The sequence below is a fragment of the Phyllostomus hastatus genome, unplaced genomic scaffold (genome assembly GCF_019186645.2).
Source record: "Phyllostomus hastatus isolate PE091 unplaced genomic scaffold, TTU_PhHast_1.1 phas_scaffold_78, whole genome shotgun sequence".
In the NCBI taxonomy this organism is placed as follows: Eukaryota; Metazoa; Chordata; class Mammalia; order Chiroptera; family Phyllostomidae; genus Phyllostomus; species Phyllostomus hastatus.
Genome location: NW_025334041.1, coordinates 53,400,338 through 53,422,205, shown reverse-complemented (window position 1 = coordinate 53,422,205; position 21,868 = coordinate 53,400,338). Strand labels below are relative to the sequence as shown.

The 21,868-nt window shown below is 37.1% G+C and overlaps 1 protein-coding gene across 14 annotated transcripts in view; it reads right to left on the bottom strand.

Moving 5' to 3' along the window:
* Nucleotides 1-21,868, bottom strand: part of SUGCT (succinyl-CoA:glutarate-CoA transferase) — a 1,092,359-nt gene that overhangs the window by 1,049,525 nt on the left and 20,966 nt on the right. For 12 of the 14 annotated variants that reach the window (XM_045828747.1, XM_045828740.1, XM_045828739.1 and 9 more), the window contains exons 2-5: nucleotides 17,384-17,435; nucleotides 16,616-16,689; nucleotides 12,832-12,917; nucleotides 12,245-12,295 (exon numbers count right to left, since the gene is read on the bottom strand). In XM_045828747.1, coding sequence (XP_045684703.1) covers nucleotides 12,245-12,295; nucleotides 12,832-12,917; nucleotides 16,616-16,664 — 186 coding nt within the window. In that variant the 5' untranslated portion in view covers nucleotides 16,665-16,689; nucleotides 17,384-17,435. Of the gene's footprint in view, nucleotides 1-12,244; nucleotides 12,296-12,831; nucleotides 12,918-16,615; nucleotides 16,690-17,383; nucleotides 17,455-21,868 lie in introns of all 14 variants that reach the window. The other 2 variants (XM_045828746.1, XM_045828741.1) reach the window with 1 other exon arrangement.

Sequence of the window (21,868 nt, the reverse complement as noted above, 5' to 3'; positions counted from 1 at the left end):
ATCATTTTGAGAAACCACTTTGTCCATCCTACACCTATGCTAACATAATCTCAGGAGAACAAAAAAACACTCTGGCATGTGATTCACTTCCTCATGACCTGCACTCATATAATGCACTGGCCTGTTCTCTCAGGCTCTCTTAGCTACCTGATGATGCAGTCTCCCATGAGTTCACACACTCTGTCCCCCAGGTGCATATGACCATGAGGCCCTGGCAACCACATGGCCTATGGCCATGCAGGCTCCACAGGGAAGCTCCAGGAGGCAGCCTGAAATGGACAGCAACTGGGAACAAGCTAAGCTACTGGATGGGGATTCAGAGTGTCTCGCAGCCGCCTGTAGGTTCCAAAGGACTATACTTTACATTGGAGCAGGAACTCTAGACATTGGTTTTTGTCTTGGTCTTGATGAGGAGATGGGCTTTGAGACAGGAGTACACCATTCTCCCAGATCACCCAGCACCTGAATAAAACCTCTCTCCTTTTGCACCATAATCTGCCTCACAAGTTTGGCTTTCATGGCAACAAGCAACCAAACCCCTGTTTTTTTGTTCTGTTACTCAAGGGCATAAAGAGATTTGATAGGATACAAGTAAACTAAAATACTAATCTTTTTGCCCATGAACAGGTGTTAATTGTATAACTAGAAAAATAATTTTTTAACTAAAAATGTGCTCAAAATACCATGTACTCTACAGTAAAACATTTTTTAAAAATATGAAAAGCTTAAATTTAAGAGTTAAAGATTCCTACTGAAAGATACCCAGTAGCTTTTTTACAATACCCAAAAATTCAATATATGTATTTATTGATAAAATATCCCTAAAAAAGTATATAAGGCAGAAATTATCCTTTTCTCTATTTTATAAATATTTATTTTAAATAAATAAAAACTAGTCACTTACTAGATAGTCTGTGAATCTGTCATCCAAAATATTCTCTCGCCCTCTCTTGTTTCAGGATATTCCACCATTTCAAGATCATGTATGTTCCCTATAGCTTTAGCAAAGTCATTCATAAAAATTGTAAACCGAACAATACTAAAATCAGACCCATCAAAAAACTTCCCGAGTTACACTGATCTCCACAGTACCTTTAAGTATTATACAAATCAACTGCTCCAGCAGAGACCGAATTTGTTTACCAGATTTCCCTAATCCCATAAATCTAATAGGAAATAGAGTGAAGGGGAAAAAAAGACTGGGTATCCAGTTTTACTGGTGATTACCTATACTATGCTCACAGATTACCTAATAATCTACTCTAGAATCTTGCCCAGAATAAAAAACAAGCACAATTTTGTATGAGTTAGAAAATTCACCACTTTTTTCTTTCAAAATGGAAAAAATAAATCTTCTAATCACAGAGTAAAATGAGAACTAAAATCCATTTGAAATCTAGAGTACCTAATTTTGAGTTCTCTTTATTAAATATCTTAGGAACAGAATGGATGAGCAATATCAGAAGTAGAGAGGAATGTGATGATAAAAATTTTACCATGTCTATGAATAAAACTCATAAAATAATCTTTAAATATTATGTCAAAAAATATCTTTATTTGTACGAGGTGTAGTCTGAAGGATTTAATGGCAAAGCAGCTTTCTTTCAAATAGCTCAAAAATACACACATAAACATATCTATACAAATATGTGCATATGCAAATAAACAAATAAAGCCAAATGTTAAAATTTTTGCATCTTCCAACTTTTGTGTTATGTTTGAATGTTTCATAATTAAAATGTGGGAGGAAAAGAAAACCTATGTCACTGCTCTGTGGACACAGTATGAATATTGTGACTGTCAACTAACATAGAGAGTTATTTGAAATATAGACAACATGTTAGAAAGTTATCGAGTCATTTTGCCATGAAAATATAACACTCCACATAGATTTGATAAGTTTTTTTTTCATACAACCTATTTTTAGTTAACCTAGTTGACAAAGGAGTCATATTTTTTTGAGCTCTCATGTATCCAGCTGATTGCTTGGTATAATATTTTGGAAGTGTTTCTATAAACTAGACGTATTATGTTAGTAATCATAACCACCAAGGCCTAAATGCAGAGGTTATTTTACTACTCTTAAGGCCAAAAAAGAAATCAATGCCATAAAAATTTAAAAACAAGGCAAAATGCTTTTTCCTCTAGGCAGTAAGATACATAACTTATGAATGATATAACTAGTTAAAAGCCAGCCATAGACATGAATAATATCCCCAGACAACCCAACCTTAATATGAGTTCAAATGTACTTTATTGTTATCAATCAAATAAATCTGACCCACAATGAAACTTAATTTAAAATCGTTACAGTGGGGTGGAGGACACTGGCAAGATCCAAGAAGAATGAAAAGGAAGTCTTAGCAATTCATTTATTTTGGTCAGAATTACACATGTAGGCCTAAAATACTCAAATGTCTTAGTAATAAGAACTATGAATTCCACCTAACACTGCCCCATTAGTAAGCCCTACTGAAACTGTAAATTATTTGTTCAATCAAATCTGAAACTTTTACTACTCAAGATAAAATATGAGAGTACCCTGAAATACAAGCACAGAAGTAGAATTGTGAACACTGAAGACAAAACTGAAAAACAGAATAAGAGAAATTAAGGAAAGAAAATGCTCTTAGATTAATAATAACAACAATAATAATAACTACTGAGAAGATAAAAGGAAGGGCCTGAGAATGAAGACAATGGAAGTTGGGTCAAGGTGAGAGTAACCACTGTAGAAAAGTAGAGCAGGACGACAGTATTAAAGAAAAATTCAGAAAAATCAAACACCCCTGGATGGTGTGGCTCAGTGGATTGAGCACCAGCCTGCAAAACAAAGCGTTGCAGGTTCATTTCCCAGTCAGGGCACATGCCTGGGTTGTGGGCCAGTTCCCCAGTAGATGGTGCATGAGAGGCAACCACACATTGATGTTTCTCTCTTTTTCTTTCTCCCTCCCTCCCCCTCTGTCTAAAAATAAATAAAGTCTTTAAAATAAATAAATAGTTTTTTTGAAAAATAGAAAAATCAAGCAAAGTTTCACCTGAATAGGAGTGTACAAGTGTCTATCCATCTACACAGGCATTTGGAGGTGGGCACTCTGGGCTTTCCTGCCACAGTCACCACCACCACTGACTGGCCTGGTGCTTCTGGTTGTGCAGGTCTGGAGGTCAAGTAAATTGGTGAAATTTACAAAATTCTCCTTGGAAAGAAGCCCACAGAGCTGCTGCACCCCTCCATGCCATGTGGGGCCATGCATCCCTCTGCCAGGAACCAGGGTCCAGGGACTGCAGTTAATTGCTAAACACGGGGCTCTCACCTCCCCCACCTCAGGCGCCACTGGAACCACAAGCCAGACAAAGTCTGACTAAGTAGGCTGAGGATTAAGCAAGGAGCAGAAAGCATCAGGGTGGTGAGAGGTTGCCAGGGCTACACTGGCTGTGGAGTCCATGGAGGAAGCACAGCAGCAGGAGCCCAAGGCTATGATTCACTGGAAGAAGCAGGGCAAGTGCACTGCCATAGTCTCGTGTTATCATTTTGCTGATGGACTCTTCTGTCCATTCCCCCACCCATCAGGATGATGTGAGACTTGAAAGATGATGATGCATACAGGATATATTCTAGTGATTAGACAGAAAGAGAAAACCATCAATGTAAGCGAGCAACATTGATAGGTTGCCTCCTGTTTGTGCCTCCACTGGTTAGGGGCCAAACCACACCTAAAAGCCCTCTCAAGGCAGAGGAAGATCCTTCCTGACTTGGGACATTTACTGACACACACTGGGACCCCCTACACAGACTGAAAGTAAAGAGATGCAAAAAAAAATATTCTGTGCAAATGTACAAGGAAAAAAAGCCAGGGCAGCAATACTCGTATCAGACAAAGTAGACTTCAAAACAAAAGTGATGACGACAAAAAAAAGTTACTTCATAATATTTAAGAGTGTAGTCCAACAAGAGGATATAACTCATATAAATACATATGCACCCAGAGAAGATACACCTAAATATAAAAAGAAAATCTTGGAGAGCTTTAAAGAAAAGATAGACAGCAAATACAGTCATTGATGGGGATTTTAACACTCCACTGTCAACAATGGACAGATCTTCCTTGTTAAAAAATAAACAAGGATACTGCAGCACTGAACAACACTCTAAATAAAATGGACTTAATTGCTATTTATAGAACATTTCATCCCAAAGAAACAAAATATACATTCTATCTAAATGCACATGGATCATTTTCAAAGACAGACCACATGGTAGGACACAAAACAAGCCTTAACAAATTCAAGAAAACTGAAGTGATATCAAGCATCTTCTCAGATTACAATGACTTAAAACTAGAAACCAGCCGCAAGGAAAAAACTCAAACACATACAAATACATGGAGGCTGAATAACATGTTATTAAATAATGAATGGGTTAACAATGATCAAGAAAGAGATCAAAAAGTATCTGAAAACAAATTAAAATGAACACACAAAAACCCACAACCTATGGGACAACAAAGACAGTCCTGAGAGGGAAGTTCATACCAATACAGACCTACCTAAAGAAGAGAGAAAAACTGCAAATAAACAACCTAACACTACATCTAAAAGAACTAGAGAAAAAACAACAAACAAAGCTCAGAGAGAGCAAAAGGAAGAAAATAATCAATATCAGAGCAGAATTAAATGACACAGAGACTAAGAAAATCATCCAAACGATCAATGAATTCAATGAGTTCTTTGAAAAGATAAACAAAACTGACAAACCATTAACCAGATTCATCAAGAAAAAAAGAGAGAGGACTCAAATAAATAAAATCAGAAGTAAAAGAGGAGAGGTAAAAACTGATATACAGAAATACAAAGGATTATAAGAAACTACTAAGAACAACTATAGGCCAAGAAATTGGTCAACCAAGGTAATGAATAAATTTCTCGAAACATGCAATCTCCTAAATCTAATCAAGAAGAAGCAGAAACCGTGAATATACTGATAACAACTAGCAAAATTAAAGCAGTAATCAAAAATTCCAGGCACACAAAAGCCCAGGACCAGATGATTTCACAGGCAAATTTTACTGAACACTCAAAAAATAACTAACACATATCTTCAAACTATTCCAAAAAAGTTAAGGGGGAAGATTCCCAAACTCCTTTGATGAGGCAGGTATAATTCTAATCCCAAAACCAGGTAAAGACACAACAAAGAAAGAAAATTACAGGCCAATATCTCTGGTGAACAGAGATGCTAAAATCCTCAACAAAATACTAGCAAACCAGATCCAGCAATACATTAAAACGATCATACACCATGATCAAGTGGGATTTATCCTAAGGGTGCAAAGATGGTACAATATTCTCAAACCAATAGATGCGATACATCACATAAAATGACAGACAAAAATCACAGGATCATATCAACAGATGCAGCAAAAGTACTTGATAAAATCCAGCACCTATTTCTGATAAAAACACGCAGCAAAGTGGGAATAGAGGGAGCATACCTCAACATCATAAAAGCCATTTTTATACAAAAAACCTACTACCAACATCATACTCAATGGACAAAAACTAAAATAGTTTCCCTTAAGATCAGGAACAAGACAAGACTCTCTGCTTTCACCACTCATATTCAATATAGTACTAACCACAGTCATCAGGCAAGGAAGAGAAATAGAAGGTATACAAATTGGAAAGGAGGAAGTGAAACTGTCATTATTCACAGATGACATGATATTGTACATAGAAAACCCTATAGGCTCCGCAAAAAAACTACTTGACCTAATAAGTGAATTCAGAAAAGTGATGGCATACAAAGTCAATATTCAAAAATTGATAGCATTTCTGTAGACCAACAATGCACTATCAGCAACAGAAATAATTTTAAAAATCTTGTTTACTATAGCAACCCCCCCAAAAATAGTACCTAGAAATAAATTTAACCAAGGAGGTAAAACATCTGCACTTGGAAAACTATAGAACGCTGAAGAAAGAAATTGAGGAACATACAAATATAAGGAAGCATATACCATGTTCATGAATTGGAAGGATTAACATCATTAAAATGTCCATAGCAATCTACCCCAAGCAATCTAGAGATTCAATACAATTCCTATTAAATTAGGAATGGCATATTTCACAGATCCAGAACAAATATTCCAAAAATTTATATGGAACCAAAAAAGAATAACAAAGTTGGCAGGATCACGATACCTGATATCAAACTATACTACAAGAATACTGTAATCAAAACAGTCTGGTACCAGCATAAGAACAAACACATAGATCAGTAGAACAGAATAGAGAGGCCAGAAATAAACTCATGTATTTGTGGTCAATTAATATTTGATGAAGGGGGCATGAGCATACAATGAAGTAAAAACAGTCTCTTCAATAAATTGTATTGGGAGAATTAGACTGGTACATGCAAAAAATATGAAACTAGATCATGAACTTACACCATACACTAGAATAAACTCAAAATGAATAAGAGACTTAAATATAAGTTGGAATGCCATAAAAATTGTACTGTAAAAGATAGGTAGGAAAATTTCAGCTCTGATGTAGCAATATTTTTTCCAGATATTTATATCTCCTAGGGCAAGGAAAACAAAAGGAAAAATTAACAAATGGGACTACAACAAAATAAAAAGCTTCTGTGTGGCTAAAGAAATCATCATCAAAATGAAAAGAGAACTGAATGTATGGAAGAACATATTTGCCAATGATATTTTGGAAAACGGTTTAATCTCCAAAATATATAAAGCACCCACCAGGAAGGCATCCAATCCAATTTAAAAAATGGGCAAAGCACCTCAAAAGAAACTTCTCCAAGGAGGAGTTACAGATGGCTATAGACATATAAAAAGATGTTGAACATCACTAGCCAGCAGAGAGATGCAAATTAAAACCATAATAACATATCACCTCACAACTTGCAAAATGGCTATCATTAATAAAGCAATAAGCACCAAGTGCTGGTGAGGTTATAGAGAAAAGGGAACCCTAGTGCACTGTTCGTGGGAATGAAGACTAGTACAGACACTATGGAAAACAGTGTGGAGTTTCCCCAAAAATAGAACTGACTTTTCACCCAGCAATTCCACTGCTGGGAATATTCCCTAAGAATCCCAAAGCACCAATTCAAAAGAATTTATGCACCCCTTTGTTCATAGCAGTGTTATTTATAATATTAAAGATTTGTAAACAGCCTAATTGCCCATCAGTAGATGAGTGGATCAAAAAACTGTGGTGCGTGTTCACGGATTGGAAGAATTAACATGATCAAAATATCCATACTACCCAAAGAAATTCAATGCAATCCCTATTAAAGTACCAGTGACATATTTCACAAATACAGAACAAACATTTCAAAATTTATATGGAACCATAAATGACCCCAAACAGCTGCAGCAATTTTGAGAAAGAAGAACACAGAAGAACAAAGATATCACAATATCTGACATCAAACTGTATTACAAGGCCACTGTAATCAAAACAGCCTGGTACTGGCATGAGAACAGACACATGGACCAATGAAACAGAACACACAGCCTAGAAATAAACCCAAGTCTCTATGGTCAATTAATGTTTGACAGAGGGGAAAGAAGCATAAAATGAAGTAAAAATAGCCTCTTCAACAAATCGTGTTGGGAGAGCTGGACAGCTACAGGCAAAAGATGAAACTCGATCACCAACTTACACCATACACAAAAATAAATCCAAGGTGGATAGAAGACTTAAATATAAGTCGTGACACCATAACAGTCCTAGAGGAAAACATTGGCAGGAAAATCTCAGACATTCCAAGCAGCAACATCTTCATGGATATGTCCCCTAAAACAAGGGACATAAAGGAAAGAATAAACAAATGGGACCTCATCAAATTAAAAAAGCTTCTGCATGGCTAAAGAAAACAGCATTAAAATGAAAACAGAACCAACTATATGGGAAAACGTATTTGCCAATGATACCTCAGACAAGGGTTTGATCTCCAGAATATATAAACAACTCACACAACTCTACTCCAGGAAGACAAAAAACCCAATTAAAAAATGGGCAAAAGACTTGAACAGACAATTCTCCAAGGAAAACATACAGAGGGCCCAGAGACATGTGAAAAGAAGCTCAGCATCACTAGCCATCAGAGAGATGGAAGTTAAAACCACAATGAGATATCACTTCATACTGGTCAGAATGATCCTCATAAACAAATCAACAAACAAGTGTTGGAGAGGATGTGGAGAAAAAAGAACCCTACTGCACTGTTGGTGGGACTGCAGACTGGTGCAGCCACTGTGGAAACCAGTATGGGATTCCTCAGAAAACTAGAAATGGAATGCCTTTTGACCCAGCAATTCCACTGTTGGGATTATATCCCAGGAACCCTGAAATGCCAATCCAAAAAAACCTATGTACCCCAATGTTCATAGCAGCACAATTTACAATAGCCAAGTGATGGAAGCAACCTATGTGCCCATCAGGAAATGCACAGATCAAAAAACTATGGTATATTTACATGAAGGAATGCTACGCAGCAGAGAGAAAGAAGGAGCTCCTACCCTTTGCAACAGCATGCATGGAACTGGAGGGCATTATGCTAAGTGAAATAAGCCAGGAGGTGAGGGACAAATACCATATTATCTCACCTTTTACTGGAACCTAATCAACAAAACAAACAAGCAACCAAAATATAACCAGAGACATAGAAATTAAGAATAATTTGATAGTAACCAGAGGGGAGGTTGGAGGAAATAATGAGGGGAAGGGTTTTCAGGAACTAGTATAAAGGACACATGGACAAAACCGAGGGGAAGGATGGAAGCAAGGGAGGGAGGTGGGAGTGGTTGGGGGGAAATGCAGACAACTGTAATTGAACAACAATACAATAATTATTTAAAAAATAATAAAAATATAAAATATTTAAAAGAACTGTGGTGCATTTACGCAATGGAATACGACACAACAGAAAAAAGGAATTCATGCCTTTTGCTACAGCATGAATGGAAATGGAGACTATTATGCTAAGTGAAATAATTCAGTCAGTGAAATACAAAAAAGGGATCTCACTTATAAGGGGAATCTAATGAACAAAATAAAACAATGAGCAAAATAGAACCAGAGGCATGGAATCATGGAATAAAGTAATAGCTGTAAGAGGAGATGGAGGAGGTGGGGACTTATTGAAAGAAGGTGAAGGGATTAGTCAAAGAACATTCATGAAGGCCCCATGGACACAGGCAGTGGTTTGGGGACTGACTATGGAAGTGGCAGGTGGGCTGGGTGGAGGGGAGTGAAGGGAGAATAAATGGAACATCTGTAATAATATACATAATAAAAATTTAAAAAACTATATTAGTAGGAAAGACGTAGGAAAACAGATCAAGGCAATTACCAAGCTTGGGTTCAAAATATATCTAATAAACAAAAACTCTAAATTTACAAGGTTAATCAAATAGCACCAAAGTACATGGCCACTGATTCTCATCTTAATAAATATGAAAAAATTATCTTTCAATCACCCAATAGGTAGGGAAAATAGCAGCAGGGCAATGATGTTAAAGTTTACTGTTTTGTACAAAACTAATTTTGAAATTTGTTTCTCTAATCAAGTAGACTTACATCCATTAGATTAGATTTTAAACTGTAACAAAGATGACAAACTTCTATCTCACATGATGAATTCAATTTCATGTACATAAACAATAATAATAATTAGAATAACAATCCTAAGAAATAGGTACTATTATTATCCACATTTTACTAATAAGGAACCTGAGGCATCCTTTAAGTAACCTGTCTGAAGTCACATAGCTATAGAGAAGAGAAGGACTTCCAGCCACGATGGAGGCAATGTAGATACACTGTGCCTCCTCTCACAACCAAAATAAGGACAAAAACGAATTTAAAAAACAAAAACAACCAGAACTGACAGAAAATCTAAATGTATGAAAGTTCGACAACCAAGAAGGTAAAGAAGAAACATTCATCCAGACTGGTAGGAGTGGGCAGTCCCACATTTGCATACAGATAAGCTGGGAGGAACAACTGGGGAGCAAAACAGACCACATAACCTTGGGTTCTGGTGTGGGGAAATAAAGCTTCAAAATCTCTGACTGAAAAAACCTGTGGGGTTTTGAGGCTGTCGGTGAAACTCCCAGCCTCACAGGAGAGTTCATTGGAGAGATCCACAGGGTTCTACAATGTACACGAACCCACCTACCCAGGCATCAGCACCAGAATGGCCCAATTTGCTTGTGGGTAGTAGAGGAAGTGACTAAAAGCTGGCCAAGTGCTGAATAAGTGGCATTGTTCCCTCTCCAACCCCTCTCCCACATACAGCATGACAACACAGCAATGTGGGTTGCCCCACTCTGGCAAATACCTAAGGCTCCGCCCCTTACTAGGTTAACAGGCACTCAGAGACAGAAAAATATGGCCCAAATCAAGGAACAGATCAAAGCTCCAGAAAAAATACAATTGAGTGACAAAGAGATAACCAACCTAACAGATGCACAGTTCAAAGCACTGGTAATCAGGATGCTCACAGAATTGGTTGAGTATGGTTGCAAAATAGAAGAAATAGTGAAGACTAAGAAAAGTGAAATAAAGGAAAATATACAGGGAACCAATAGTAAAGGTAAGGAAACCTGGACTCAAATCAATGGTTTAGACCAGAAGGAAGAAATAAACATTCAACCAGAACAGAATGAAAAAGCGAGAATTCAAAAAAATGAGGAGAGGCTTAGGAACATCCAGGACAACTTCAAACATTCCAACACTCGAATCATAGAGGTGCCAGAAGGAAAAGAGGAAGAGCAAAAAATTGAAAACATAATGGAGAACTTCCCCAATCTGGCAAAGGAAATAGAATTCCAGGAAGTTGAGGAAGCTCAGAGTCCCAAAGAAGTTGGACCCAAGGAAGCACACACCAAGGCACATCATAATTACCTTATTCAAGATTAAAGATGAGAGAATCTTAAAAGCATCAAGAGAAAAGGAGACAGTTACCTACAAAGGAGTTCCCATAAGACTGATTTCTCAAAAGAAACCTTACAAACCTTTCAAAAGAAACCTCAAAAGAAGGGGCTGGAAAGAAGTATTCAAAGTCATGAAAGGCAAGGACCTACAACCAAGATTACTCTATGTAGCAAAGCTATCATTTAGAATGGAAAGGCAAAGTGCTTCCCAGATAAGGTTAAGTTAAAGGAGTTCAACATCACCAAGCCCTTATTATATGAAATGTTAAAGCAATTTATCTAAGACAAAGAAGATCAAAAATAGGAGCAGTAAAATCACAACAAACTCACAACTATCAACAATCGAACCTAAAAAAACAAGTAACAAACTAAGCAAACAACTACAGTAGAAACAGAATCACAGAAATGGAGATCACATGGAGGGTTATCAGTGGGGAAGGGGAGGAGGGAAGGAGAGAGAAGGTACAGGGAATAGTAGCATAAATGATAGGTAGAAAATAGGGGGAGGTAAAGAATAGTATGGGAAATGGAGAAGCCCAAGAACTTATAATGTATAATCCACGGACCTGAACTAAGAGGAGGTGGGGACTGCAGGCCGGAGGGCGTGTGCAGGGCAGAGGAGAATAAAAGGGGGGAAATGGGACAACTGTAATAGCATAATAAATAAAATATATTTTAAAAATTAGAGAAGAGATCTGAATCCCAGCAATGGAATGCTAGGATATGCCCCAAACCATCCTGCAATCTTGTTCCTCAAGAAAGGATACCAAGGGCATGTCTGGACATACTGGAGATCTGATTAAGTGTTAGAAAAAGCTTGGGCTCTCTAGGGATGTGAACCCAGGGTTCAAATTTCAGCTCTTCCTTTTACTAGCTATGTAAATCTTCAGAGTATCACTTAAGCCCCATAAGAGTCATTTTCCTCCTGTGAAAATGACCATTAGAATTCCTCATTTGCAAATCAAAATCCCAGGATTTGAGAAGATAATGTAAGTATAGTGCCCAAGCCTAAGATCTGATTCAGAGTAGGCATTCAGTCAATAGCAGCTAGTACTAAAACTAAATACCCTCACAGTATCAAGAAACATTATACACAATGTGCAAGAAATTATAAAGTAAATTATACTTACCATAAAAGTAAAGTTATATTCTTAAATGACATTTACAGCAAAATTATAGATTGTCAATGAAATAAAACTTTAGAACACTTTTACTCTGCTGTTAAATCCCTAATTATAATCCAAGTGGTAAAATGCCTTTCACTGAATATACTGTACCTCTTTGATGATTTTCACTCCTTTTGGATTCTTGATATTAACAGCTATACTCTAAAAATTAAAGAATATATATATTAAAATGGTATCATAAAGTTTTTTGTTAATACTGACAGTTCAACAAGGGAGCCATTCATATCATATATTCTCCTCTTAAAGCAAATGTATTTTCCTCCTGAAGAAACATTTAAGTCATCTTCATTGATTTTACTTGCAATTCAGATGTGTTAGAATGTAGTGAGGATTACAGTAAAAATTTTTCAAATAATAAAAGCATGTGATACACAATCACCAATTGCCAAAACAGTAACAAATATAATGAGCCATTTAAAAAAATTAATAAAATTATTTCCATTACAAATCATTATAAATTCTTGTGAAATGTTTTAAGTTAATAGAGAAAAAAGATTAATAAAAAGCTCTATTGTTTCTACTTGGTAACTGTTGAATGAATAAAATTTTATCTTATTTGAAATATTAACTACATCTACAAAAGAGGGTACAAACAAGCCAGAACAATATCAAAAATTTTGTTTCTACAAGACAATTACATGAAGAAAGCAGTTTAGAAAAAGGAATGATATTCTTACTTTTTTATTTCGGTTTACACTGAGAAAATAGGTACTTTCTGTCCCCACAAAAGGTGGCCCCCAAGTTCGTGTATCATCACCAACTCCTAAAAATAATAATATGAGCTATTAATCTTTAACTCTGAAACATCATGAGGCATTTCACACCAGCAGGCTCACTCATGATATATATTTCATGTGCTTGAACAAGATCAGTTAAATTCGGTGGAATTAGCAATGCAAAAGAGGTCAAAGGAGCCCATTAGGACTATCCAAACTCTTTACCTGTATATGTTAATCAATGATCCTTCCATATCCTTTCACTAAAATCCATCCCTGAAAGTAAAAATCCGGAAGGATATATCCTACAGGCAGTCTATAGATTAAATAAGTAACAAATTCGAGGGGAAAAAAATTTACTCTGTTTTGGGCAAGCAATTCAGTCTCTGTTTCTTGGCATTAAATGTGCAAAGAAAATACTGTCTTCAAAAGATGCTTCTTAACTATTAGTTAAATCATAATAGTGGTAAGTGACAAAATGGCATGATAAAATGACATCTGAGATTATCTACAGAACAATGACAAATACACTATTAAAATATTCTGTAGAAACAAGTCAGAAAACACAAAATAAGTTATTGAATTAAAAAATTCAGCTAATTTAAAAAATTATTTCTGAATAAAAAATTTTATTGTAAACATTTTGTTTAGGTCTTGCTTCAAGTTAAAGTTTGAAAAATAGGATATTTTATTCTGGACATCTATTTCAAGTGAATATGAAATGTCTTTGTGTTTGATTAAAATTTCAGAAAAAAGTTTTCTTTGCACAGTAAAGCAACTGGCAAACAACATAGGTAGAACTCAGAAAATGAATCAACAGTTAAATAGCACAAAATAGTATCACTTAAAAATTTTAACACAAGTTCTGATTGGTATAAGAAACTAACCAACTATGTAATTACAGCTAAAGTATTTATTATTAGCCTCCCAAAAAGAATTTGTGAATATAAGTTAAAGCTTAAATTCCAATCTCATTTTAATGGTGTAATTAATCTATTAGCCCATTAGACTTTACTGAAATTGACCCAGAAAAATAGACACAGCCTTTTGGAATATACAACAAAACAGAGGCAAATAATATACTCATTTATTTATTTTTTAGAAACTCACAAGGAAAACAAAAGACAGAGGAGAAAAGAAGCACTAGTTCTAACTGGAGATGAACTAATAACAACACAAAATAATAAATGGTAAGTATCAGACAAAACAGCATGCTCAAAACATCAGGGGCAAAAAAAAAAAAAAAACAAAGTCCAAGAGCCCACAAAGGGAATCTCCCAGTAATTAACCAGAGGCTTCATAGAAAAATATATGAACCTGGATCTTCAGGATCAGACAGGACCTCTCAGAGTCAAGAGAAAATCCAAACCCTTCCATTTTTTAGAAAACTCCCAATACATTAAAAAAAATTATTTTCAAATTAAGCAATGACAAGGTTAAAAATATTATCAATGTTTTCATTCATTTCTCAGAATGTCAGAAATCTAAATTGGAGTGCTACCAACTTCCCTGCCCCACCTTGTCCTTGGTGTACAACCAGGGAGGGTTTTAGAGAGGCAAAAGAATCAGTGATAATGGCACATGATAAGAAATAAACATTAAAGGTCACAAACTGGTAAAAGTGTCAACTGGAGAGACATGTTTTATTTCACCCACATACAACTTAAACTTTTTAACTGGCTGCCATGATTTCAAAATCTAGAGAGTTCATATACAAATTCAGACTGTCTTAATTGATGTTTTAGCACATTCAGTCATTTAGCAAATATTTATTGGCCGCTACAATGTCACAGACACTGATCTATGCAGAGCACGCATAGTGGTGAACAAAATATCAACACTCCTACCTTCACAGCCTTGCCTACTGAGGACAATCCTGAAATATCAGTAGCATCGTTTGCAGCCATACATAGTCCACTTCACTCATTTTGGTTACCTGCCTGTTCCTGCAGGTATATAGTTTACTATACTCACTGACTAACTCTAAAAATAGAAAAATATATATACTTAAGCTCGATGTGCTCTTCGATTACACAAATAAAAATAATCTAAGTCTTAAATGAGAAAACTACAACCAAATTTTATTTACTGAAAGAACTGAAGAAGTAAGTAGACACAAAAAGTGATTCTACTGAAATTTAAAAATACTGCCAAATTACTTTTCCTCATATGTGTTAAATAACTATGTTGAAACTCCAAAATAACTAATTATATAATATGAACACCAAAATGTACTGGGCAGGAGAATTAAGGGAAAAAAATCAATCAGAAAAAACGGTGATGAAAACCTGCTGGGAACTAAGCTTGATAAAAAGTATATGGCTATGGGACATAATAAAGGCCTAGATATAAAGGAAGATGTCCCCCACCATGGAAACAAGTAAGTACAAAGGAAAACTAGGCTGAAGTAAATAGAAAATAACAATTTTTAAAATTAATGTAAATACAAATATTTAACCTAGTAACAAACTGAAATAGCAAGAGAAATTAGATTGGATGCTCTAGAATGGAAGACACAGTAGTTGAAATTAGAAAGTGTTGTGGTATTGAAATTGATAGCAATGTAGAAATTAGAAGTTTTATGGAACCTGGAGAGATGTTTAGCTAGAATGTAAACATTTTTCAGCATGTATCCAGCAATGACTAAATACAATGAAGATCACTGACTGAATAAATAAAGCATTAGCTCTGGAAAACTGGATTTATCAGGTTTCTCTACTATCTGTGACAGTCATATAAATATAATAATATGTAATATTCCTGATGCTGATCAGTGCGTGCCTAAGGAGATTTAGAATCAGAGCTGAGTGCATGGATACTCTTAGCTACGTGACCTTGGGCAAATTGCTTTACCTCAGTGTCTTAGTCTTCTCATTTATAATCTAGGAAGAGTAACAGTAACAAGGTTGATGTTAAGATTAAATAAATTACAATATAAAGTGCTTCTCAGATAAGGTCAAGTTAAAGGAGCTCACCATCACATAGCCCTTATTTTATGAAATGTTAAAGGGACTTATCTAAGAAAAAGAAAATAAAAAACATGTATAGTAAAATGACAGCAAACTCACAATTATTAACAACCACACCTAAAACAAAAATAAAAAGTAAGTAAGCAAACAACTAGAACAGGAACAGAACCAAAGAAATGGAGATCACATGGAGGGTTAGCAACAGGAGAGTGGGAGGAGGAGAGAGGGGAAAAAGCTACAGACAATAAGTAGCATAGATGGCAGGTAGAAAATAGGGGAATGGCAAGAATAGTATGGGAAATGTAGAAGCTAAAGAACTTATGACACATGGACATGAACTAAAGGGGGGAATGTGGGTGGGAGAGAGTGTGCAGGGTGGAGGGGAATGTAAGGGGAGTAAAGGGACAACTGTAATAGCATAATCAATAAAATATATTTAAAAAAGAAAAAATAAATTACAATAATCCAAACAAAGCATTTTAAAATGTGCCTAACACTTAAGTATTGTTAGCATCATTACATGTTGCATCTCAGTTTCTACCAGAGGCTTTCAGGTGTGTGTGAAGGACCTGGCTTAAGTCTTAGCCCTTGGCATATATAAAAAATAAAAAGAGATCTTTAATATAGGTTCAGAAGAAAGTAAGGAATGAAGAAAGGAAAATAATAGTTCATTTCAATTCTTTCTTCAGTCCATAAACAGGTACATGAATATTTTTAAAACCATTAAAAACACTTATTAGTTTGTTTCTGTGTTTTAAAAGGAGCAACATCTTTACCTGGTCTTTCCACTTTTATAACCTCTGCTCCAAGATCTCCTAAATTCATAGTAGCAAACGGTCCAGCCAGTACTCTACAATATTAAATAACGATAAATAAATTACCATGTTGAAGATTTTTATTTTAATTTTCTTAATAGTCCATCAACACAGACAAGCTCATATAATGCTAGTAAGAAGTAAAATTGTTAGAACGGTTCAAAAAGTAATTTGGCAATATGTATCGCCAAAATTACTTTAATGCAGCAATTCAACTTTAATGCAGCAAGTCATATATATTTCCTTTAATGCAGAAATTCAACTTCCAGAATTCTATCCTACAGAAGAAATTAAAAGACTCCTGAGACAAAGATTTACATAATATGAAACCTAATTTATAATACTTAAATATAGAGGATGATTAATTTTGTAACAACCATATAATAAAATAGTTTATTTTTTGTTGCATTTTGAATGACATAAGAAACCATTTAAAATGCAACAAAATGTTAAACAAAATGCAACATCATGTTTAAAATGTGAATAAAAGCTTCATTTCAGTATGGTTCAAATGTTTGTTTTTAAAAATTATATATAAACATGCAGATTGGAAAAATGCATGAATATTATACAAATTGTCTTTCAGAATGATAAAATTCCAGGAATTTTTCTGTCCAAAATTTTGATGCTACGCATATAAACAAGCACACTCATATAATGTAAAAAAAATAAATGAATTTTTTTGAAAGTTAAAACTCAACCACCAAAAACAGATAATCTAATACAAACCTTGTTAGATCCAGAATTTTTACACCCTCCAATGGCTTCACATTGTCAGCATCTGGCAAAAATAGAACACACTGAAGAGTATTGATTACTAATTTTCAGAAGGATGCAAAATTCTTCATACTACGTTTTAAGCAATCTTGATTACTACTAAAAAAGTGATTTTTTTACATTTTTCTTTTACACAACTGATTATTTCTGCTTCATATGTAACAGAAATCATGACCTGATCCAATTAAGTCAAGCTGTAAAACTTAAAGCCTCTAATTACAGATTATTCCCAATTAATTAAACCCCTAGCTACACTTAAGATAGTTTGTGGTATTTCCAGTAAAGATGGTGGCGTAGGCAGACGTGGCTCGCCTCTTCCGCACAGCCACAACAAAACTACAACTAAACTAGAAAAACCATCATTCAGAACTGTCAGAAACTGAGTTAAATAGAAGTCTGACAATTACAGAATTAAAGAAACCACATTCATCCAGACTGGTAGGAGGGGCACAGACACAGAACAGGCTGGATCCATAACCACATGTGGTAGATAAAAATTCAGGAGGGATATATCAGGAGCAAGGAGACCTAGACCCATACCAGGCCCCCCAGCCCAGGGTTCCAGTGCCAGGAAAATAAATTCCCACAAGTTTCAGCTAAAAAAACAAAACAGCAGGAACAAATTTAAAGGACACATGGGCAGAAACTAAGGGGAGGGTGGTAATGGGAGGGAAGTGAGGAGGGTTGGGTGGGTGAGCTGGAATGGGAGTAAAAGAGAGAAAACTATACTTGAACAATGATTAAAATAAATTAAAAAAAAAAAAAAGCAGAGATTGAGTCAGCCGGAGCCCGAAGCAGCTCCTCTTAAAGCATCCACACATAGACTCACTGCCCCTGAGCTCCAGCACAGGGATAGCAGCTTCAAAGGCACCAGTGGCATACTGGGAGAGGTTTAAGTGTCTGCCATCAAGGCAAGCAGAGTCCATTACATTTTTCTAAACCCACCCCCTTGAGCTGGCAAGCTGGTACCATTTCTGAGACTCCAACAACCTGGCTAACACTGGCTCGCCCTGGAGATACCTAGAGACTCTGCCCCAACCAACTTATGGGCCCACCAAGCTGCTTTTCTATATGAATGGGTTTTGGCTCATGCTGCATAACAGTCCTCTCAAACAAGCAAAAGCTGGCCTCAGTGAGCCCCAGGCAAAGCACTAGCAATAGCCATTCTAAATTCACAGCTTGGCTTCACCTGGGAATCTCCAAGCCCAGCACAAGTAGCAGCCATTTCAGATTGCTTTATAGCTCAGGCAGGGTGGCCCTGGGTAAAACACAGGTCCACCTGTGTTTGATCTTGGCCTGCACCACCCAGAAAACCCCAGGGCGAGCACACCCAGTGGATTGCTACAGACCACATTGGAGCACCACCACCCTGCACAGCTGATCCTTCACAGATAGTAGAGGTTGGTGGTAAGTGGTTAACAGCCAATCCTTACAGTTGACTGGCCTGGGTAAATCCCTCCCATTGACCTGCCAACAGCAAACAAAGCTCAACTACAAGAGGAGGGTATACTCAGTCCACAAGAAGGGCACACCATGAGTACCCATCTTGGGTGATAGGGGAGGCTGTGCCACTGGACCCTACAGGACACCTACTACATTAGGCCATACTACCAAGACAAGCTGTGTCTACCTAATACATAGCAACAAACACAGACAGGCTGCCAAAACAAGGAGACAAGGAAACATGGCCCAAACGAAAGAACAGATCAACACTAATTGCAGCTCTACCTAATACATAGCAACAAACACAGAGAAGCTGCCAAAACAAGGAGACAAGGAAACATGGCCCAAACGAAAGAACAGATCAACACTCCAGAAAAAGAGCTAAACAAAATGGAGCTAAGCAATCTATCAGATGCAGCATTCAAAACACGGGTTAATAAGGATGCTCAAGGAATTTAGTGAGGACCTCAACAGCATAAAAAAGATCCAGTCAGAAACAAAGGATACACTATTCGAAATAAAGAACAGTTTACAGGGAAACAACAGTAAGCTGGATGAAGCCAAGAACCAAATCAGTGATTTGGAGTATAAGGAAGCAAAAAACAACCAACCAAACAAGAAGAAAAAAGAATCCAAAAATGAGAATTGTGTAAGCAGCCTCTGGGACAATTTTAAGCTGTACAACATTCATATCATAGGGGTGTCAGAAGGAGAAGAGAAAAGGCAAAAAGTGGAAAATTATTTGAAAAAATAAGGAAAGAAAACTTACCTAATTTGGCAAAGGAAATAGATGTGCAAGTCCAGGAAGCACAGAGACTCCCAAACAAGTTGGATGCAAAGAGGCCCACTCCATGGCACATCATAATTAAAATGCCAAAGGGTAAAGATACAGAGAGAATCTTAAAGATAAAGAGAAAAGAAGTTAGTTAGCTACAGGGGAATTCTCATAATACTGTCAGCTGATTTCTCAAAGGAAACTTTGCAGGCTAGAAGAGACATATTCAAAGTCATGAAAAGCAGAGACCTACAGCCAAGATTGTTCTACCCAGCATAGATATCATTTAGAATCAAAAGGCAGATGAAGAGCTTCCCAAACAAGAAAAAACTAAAGGAGTCCATCATTACCAAACCATTATTATATGAAATGTTAAAGGGACTTATTTAGGAAAAAATCAAAACTATAAAAATAGGAACTTCTTGTCAAGATGGAGACATAGGTAGACACACTTCACCTCCTAGCACAACCATAAGAAGGATCACACCTAACCTGAAAACAAAGAACTCCCAGAACTATCAGAAAATTGAACTGTGTGGAAGTCCAACAACCAAGGATTCAAAGAAGCCATATTCATCCTGATGAGCAGAAGGTGTAGAGACAGGGAACCAGGACTGAGAAAATGTGGTATGGCAGCAGCCAGGTGGCAGCAGTAAGGCAGCAGTGGTGGCAGCTAGCAGAACAGTTGGACCCACGTTCACACGTAGTGGATAAAATTTAGGAGGGATACCTGGGGAACAACCCAGGCCAGACCACACAGCCCAGGGTTCTAGCACCAGAAAAATAAAGCCTCATAACTTCTGGCTGTAAAATTCAATGGGGGTTGGGGTGGTGGAAAAAACTGCCAGTCTCTTAGGAGAGTCTGTTTAAAGGACCTGCACAGTCCTAGAAGTACACCTACCTACCCACTCTGGGAACCACCCCTAAGGCAACAGCTAGAAGGGCACCAATCACTTATAGGAAGTGGGTAAAATGACTGGAAATGGGGCAAGTGCCAAGCAAGCCTTCAAGAGCCAGGCAATGACATTGTCCCCTCTCCAACCCCTACCCCACATACAGAGCCACAAAGTGGTGAAACAGGTGAATACCTAAAGCTCCACCCCATACTATTTGACAGGTGTGCCAAGACAAGGAGTCAAATTCACTCTACCTAATACACAGAAGCAAATATAGGGAGACTGCCAAATTGTGGAGACAAAGAAATATGGCTCAAATGAAAGAAAAGAAAAAAACACCAGAAAAATAACTAAACAAAGTGGAGATACCCAGCCTATATCAGATACAGAGTTCAAACCACTGGTGATAAGGATGCTCAGAGAACTCACTGAGTACAGCAAAAGCATAAGGGAAGAAATGAAGGCTACAGTAAGTGAAATAAAGAAAAATCCAGACTTCCGGCAAGATGGAGGAATAGGTGGACGCACTGTACCTCCTCGCACAACCAAGAATAGAACAATAATTTACAGATATAATATCACTCAGAACTGTCAGAGGATTTATCTGAATGGAAGTCGGACAGCCAAGAAGTTGAAGTAGACCCGTATATCCAGATTGGTAGGGGACGACGAGCCGGGCGGGCGCGGGGCTGGTGCGGGTCGGCAGCGCACGGAGGTCGAGGGAAATTTGGCGCAAAATCGACGTGACAGCCATCTGGGGCGCAAGAATGCAGCGGTGATCCCTGAGTATGCAAGCAGCAGCTGGGGGAATCAGTGGGGCAGCAATTGTGGACCAGGGCAGAGCTCCCAGCTCAGGAGCCCAGGGAAGTGTCTGAGCCCAGGAGAACAGAACTGTCACCATTGTTCCCTCCCGTCCCCGCTCCCGCCCCCGCACATAATGTCACAATCTAGCGACTGGGGTGCCCAGCCCCGGTGAACACCTAAGGCTCCGTCCCCCACTGTAACAAGAGCGACCAGACCGAAAAAAAAAAATAATAGGAGAGACAGGGAAAGACATAAGACATGTTTCCAGCAGAACAGATCAGTCCCCCAGGACTCATCCTTTTGAGCGACCAAGAAATAGCCAGTCTATCAGATGCACAGTTCAAAACTCTGGTGATCAGAAAGCTCACGGAATTGGTTGACTTTGGGCGCAATTTAGATGAAAGGATGCAGGTTACCATAAAAGAGATGCAGGAAGATACGCAGAGGAGAGCCAATAGTGAAAGGAAGGAATCTGAGTCTCAAAACAATACAGTGGACCAGAAGGAAGATAGAATCAAC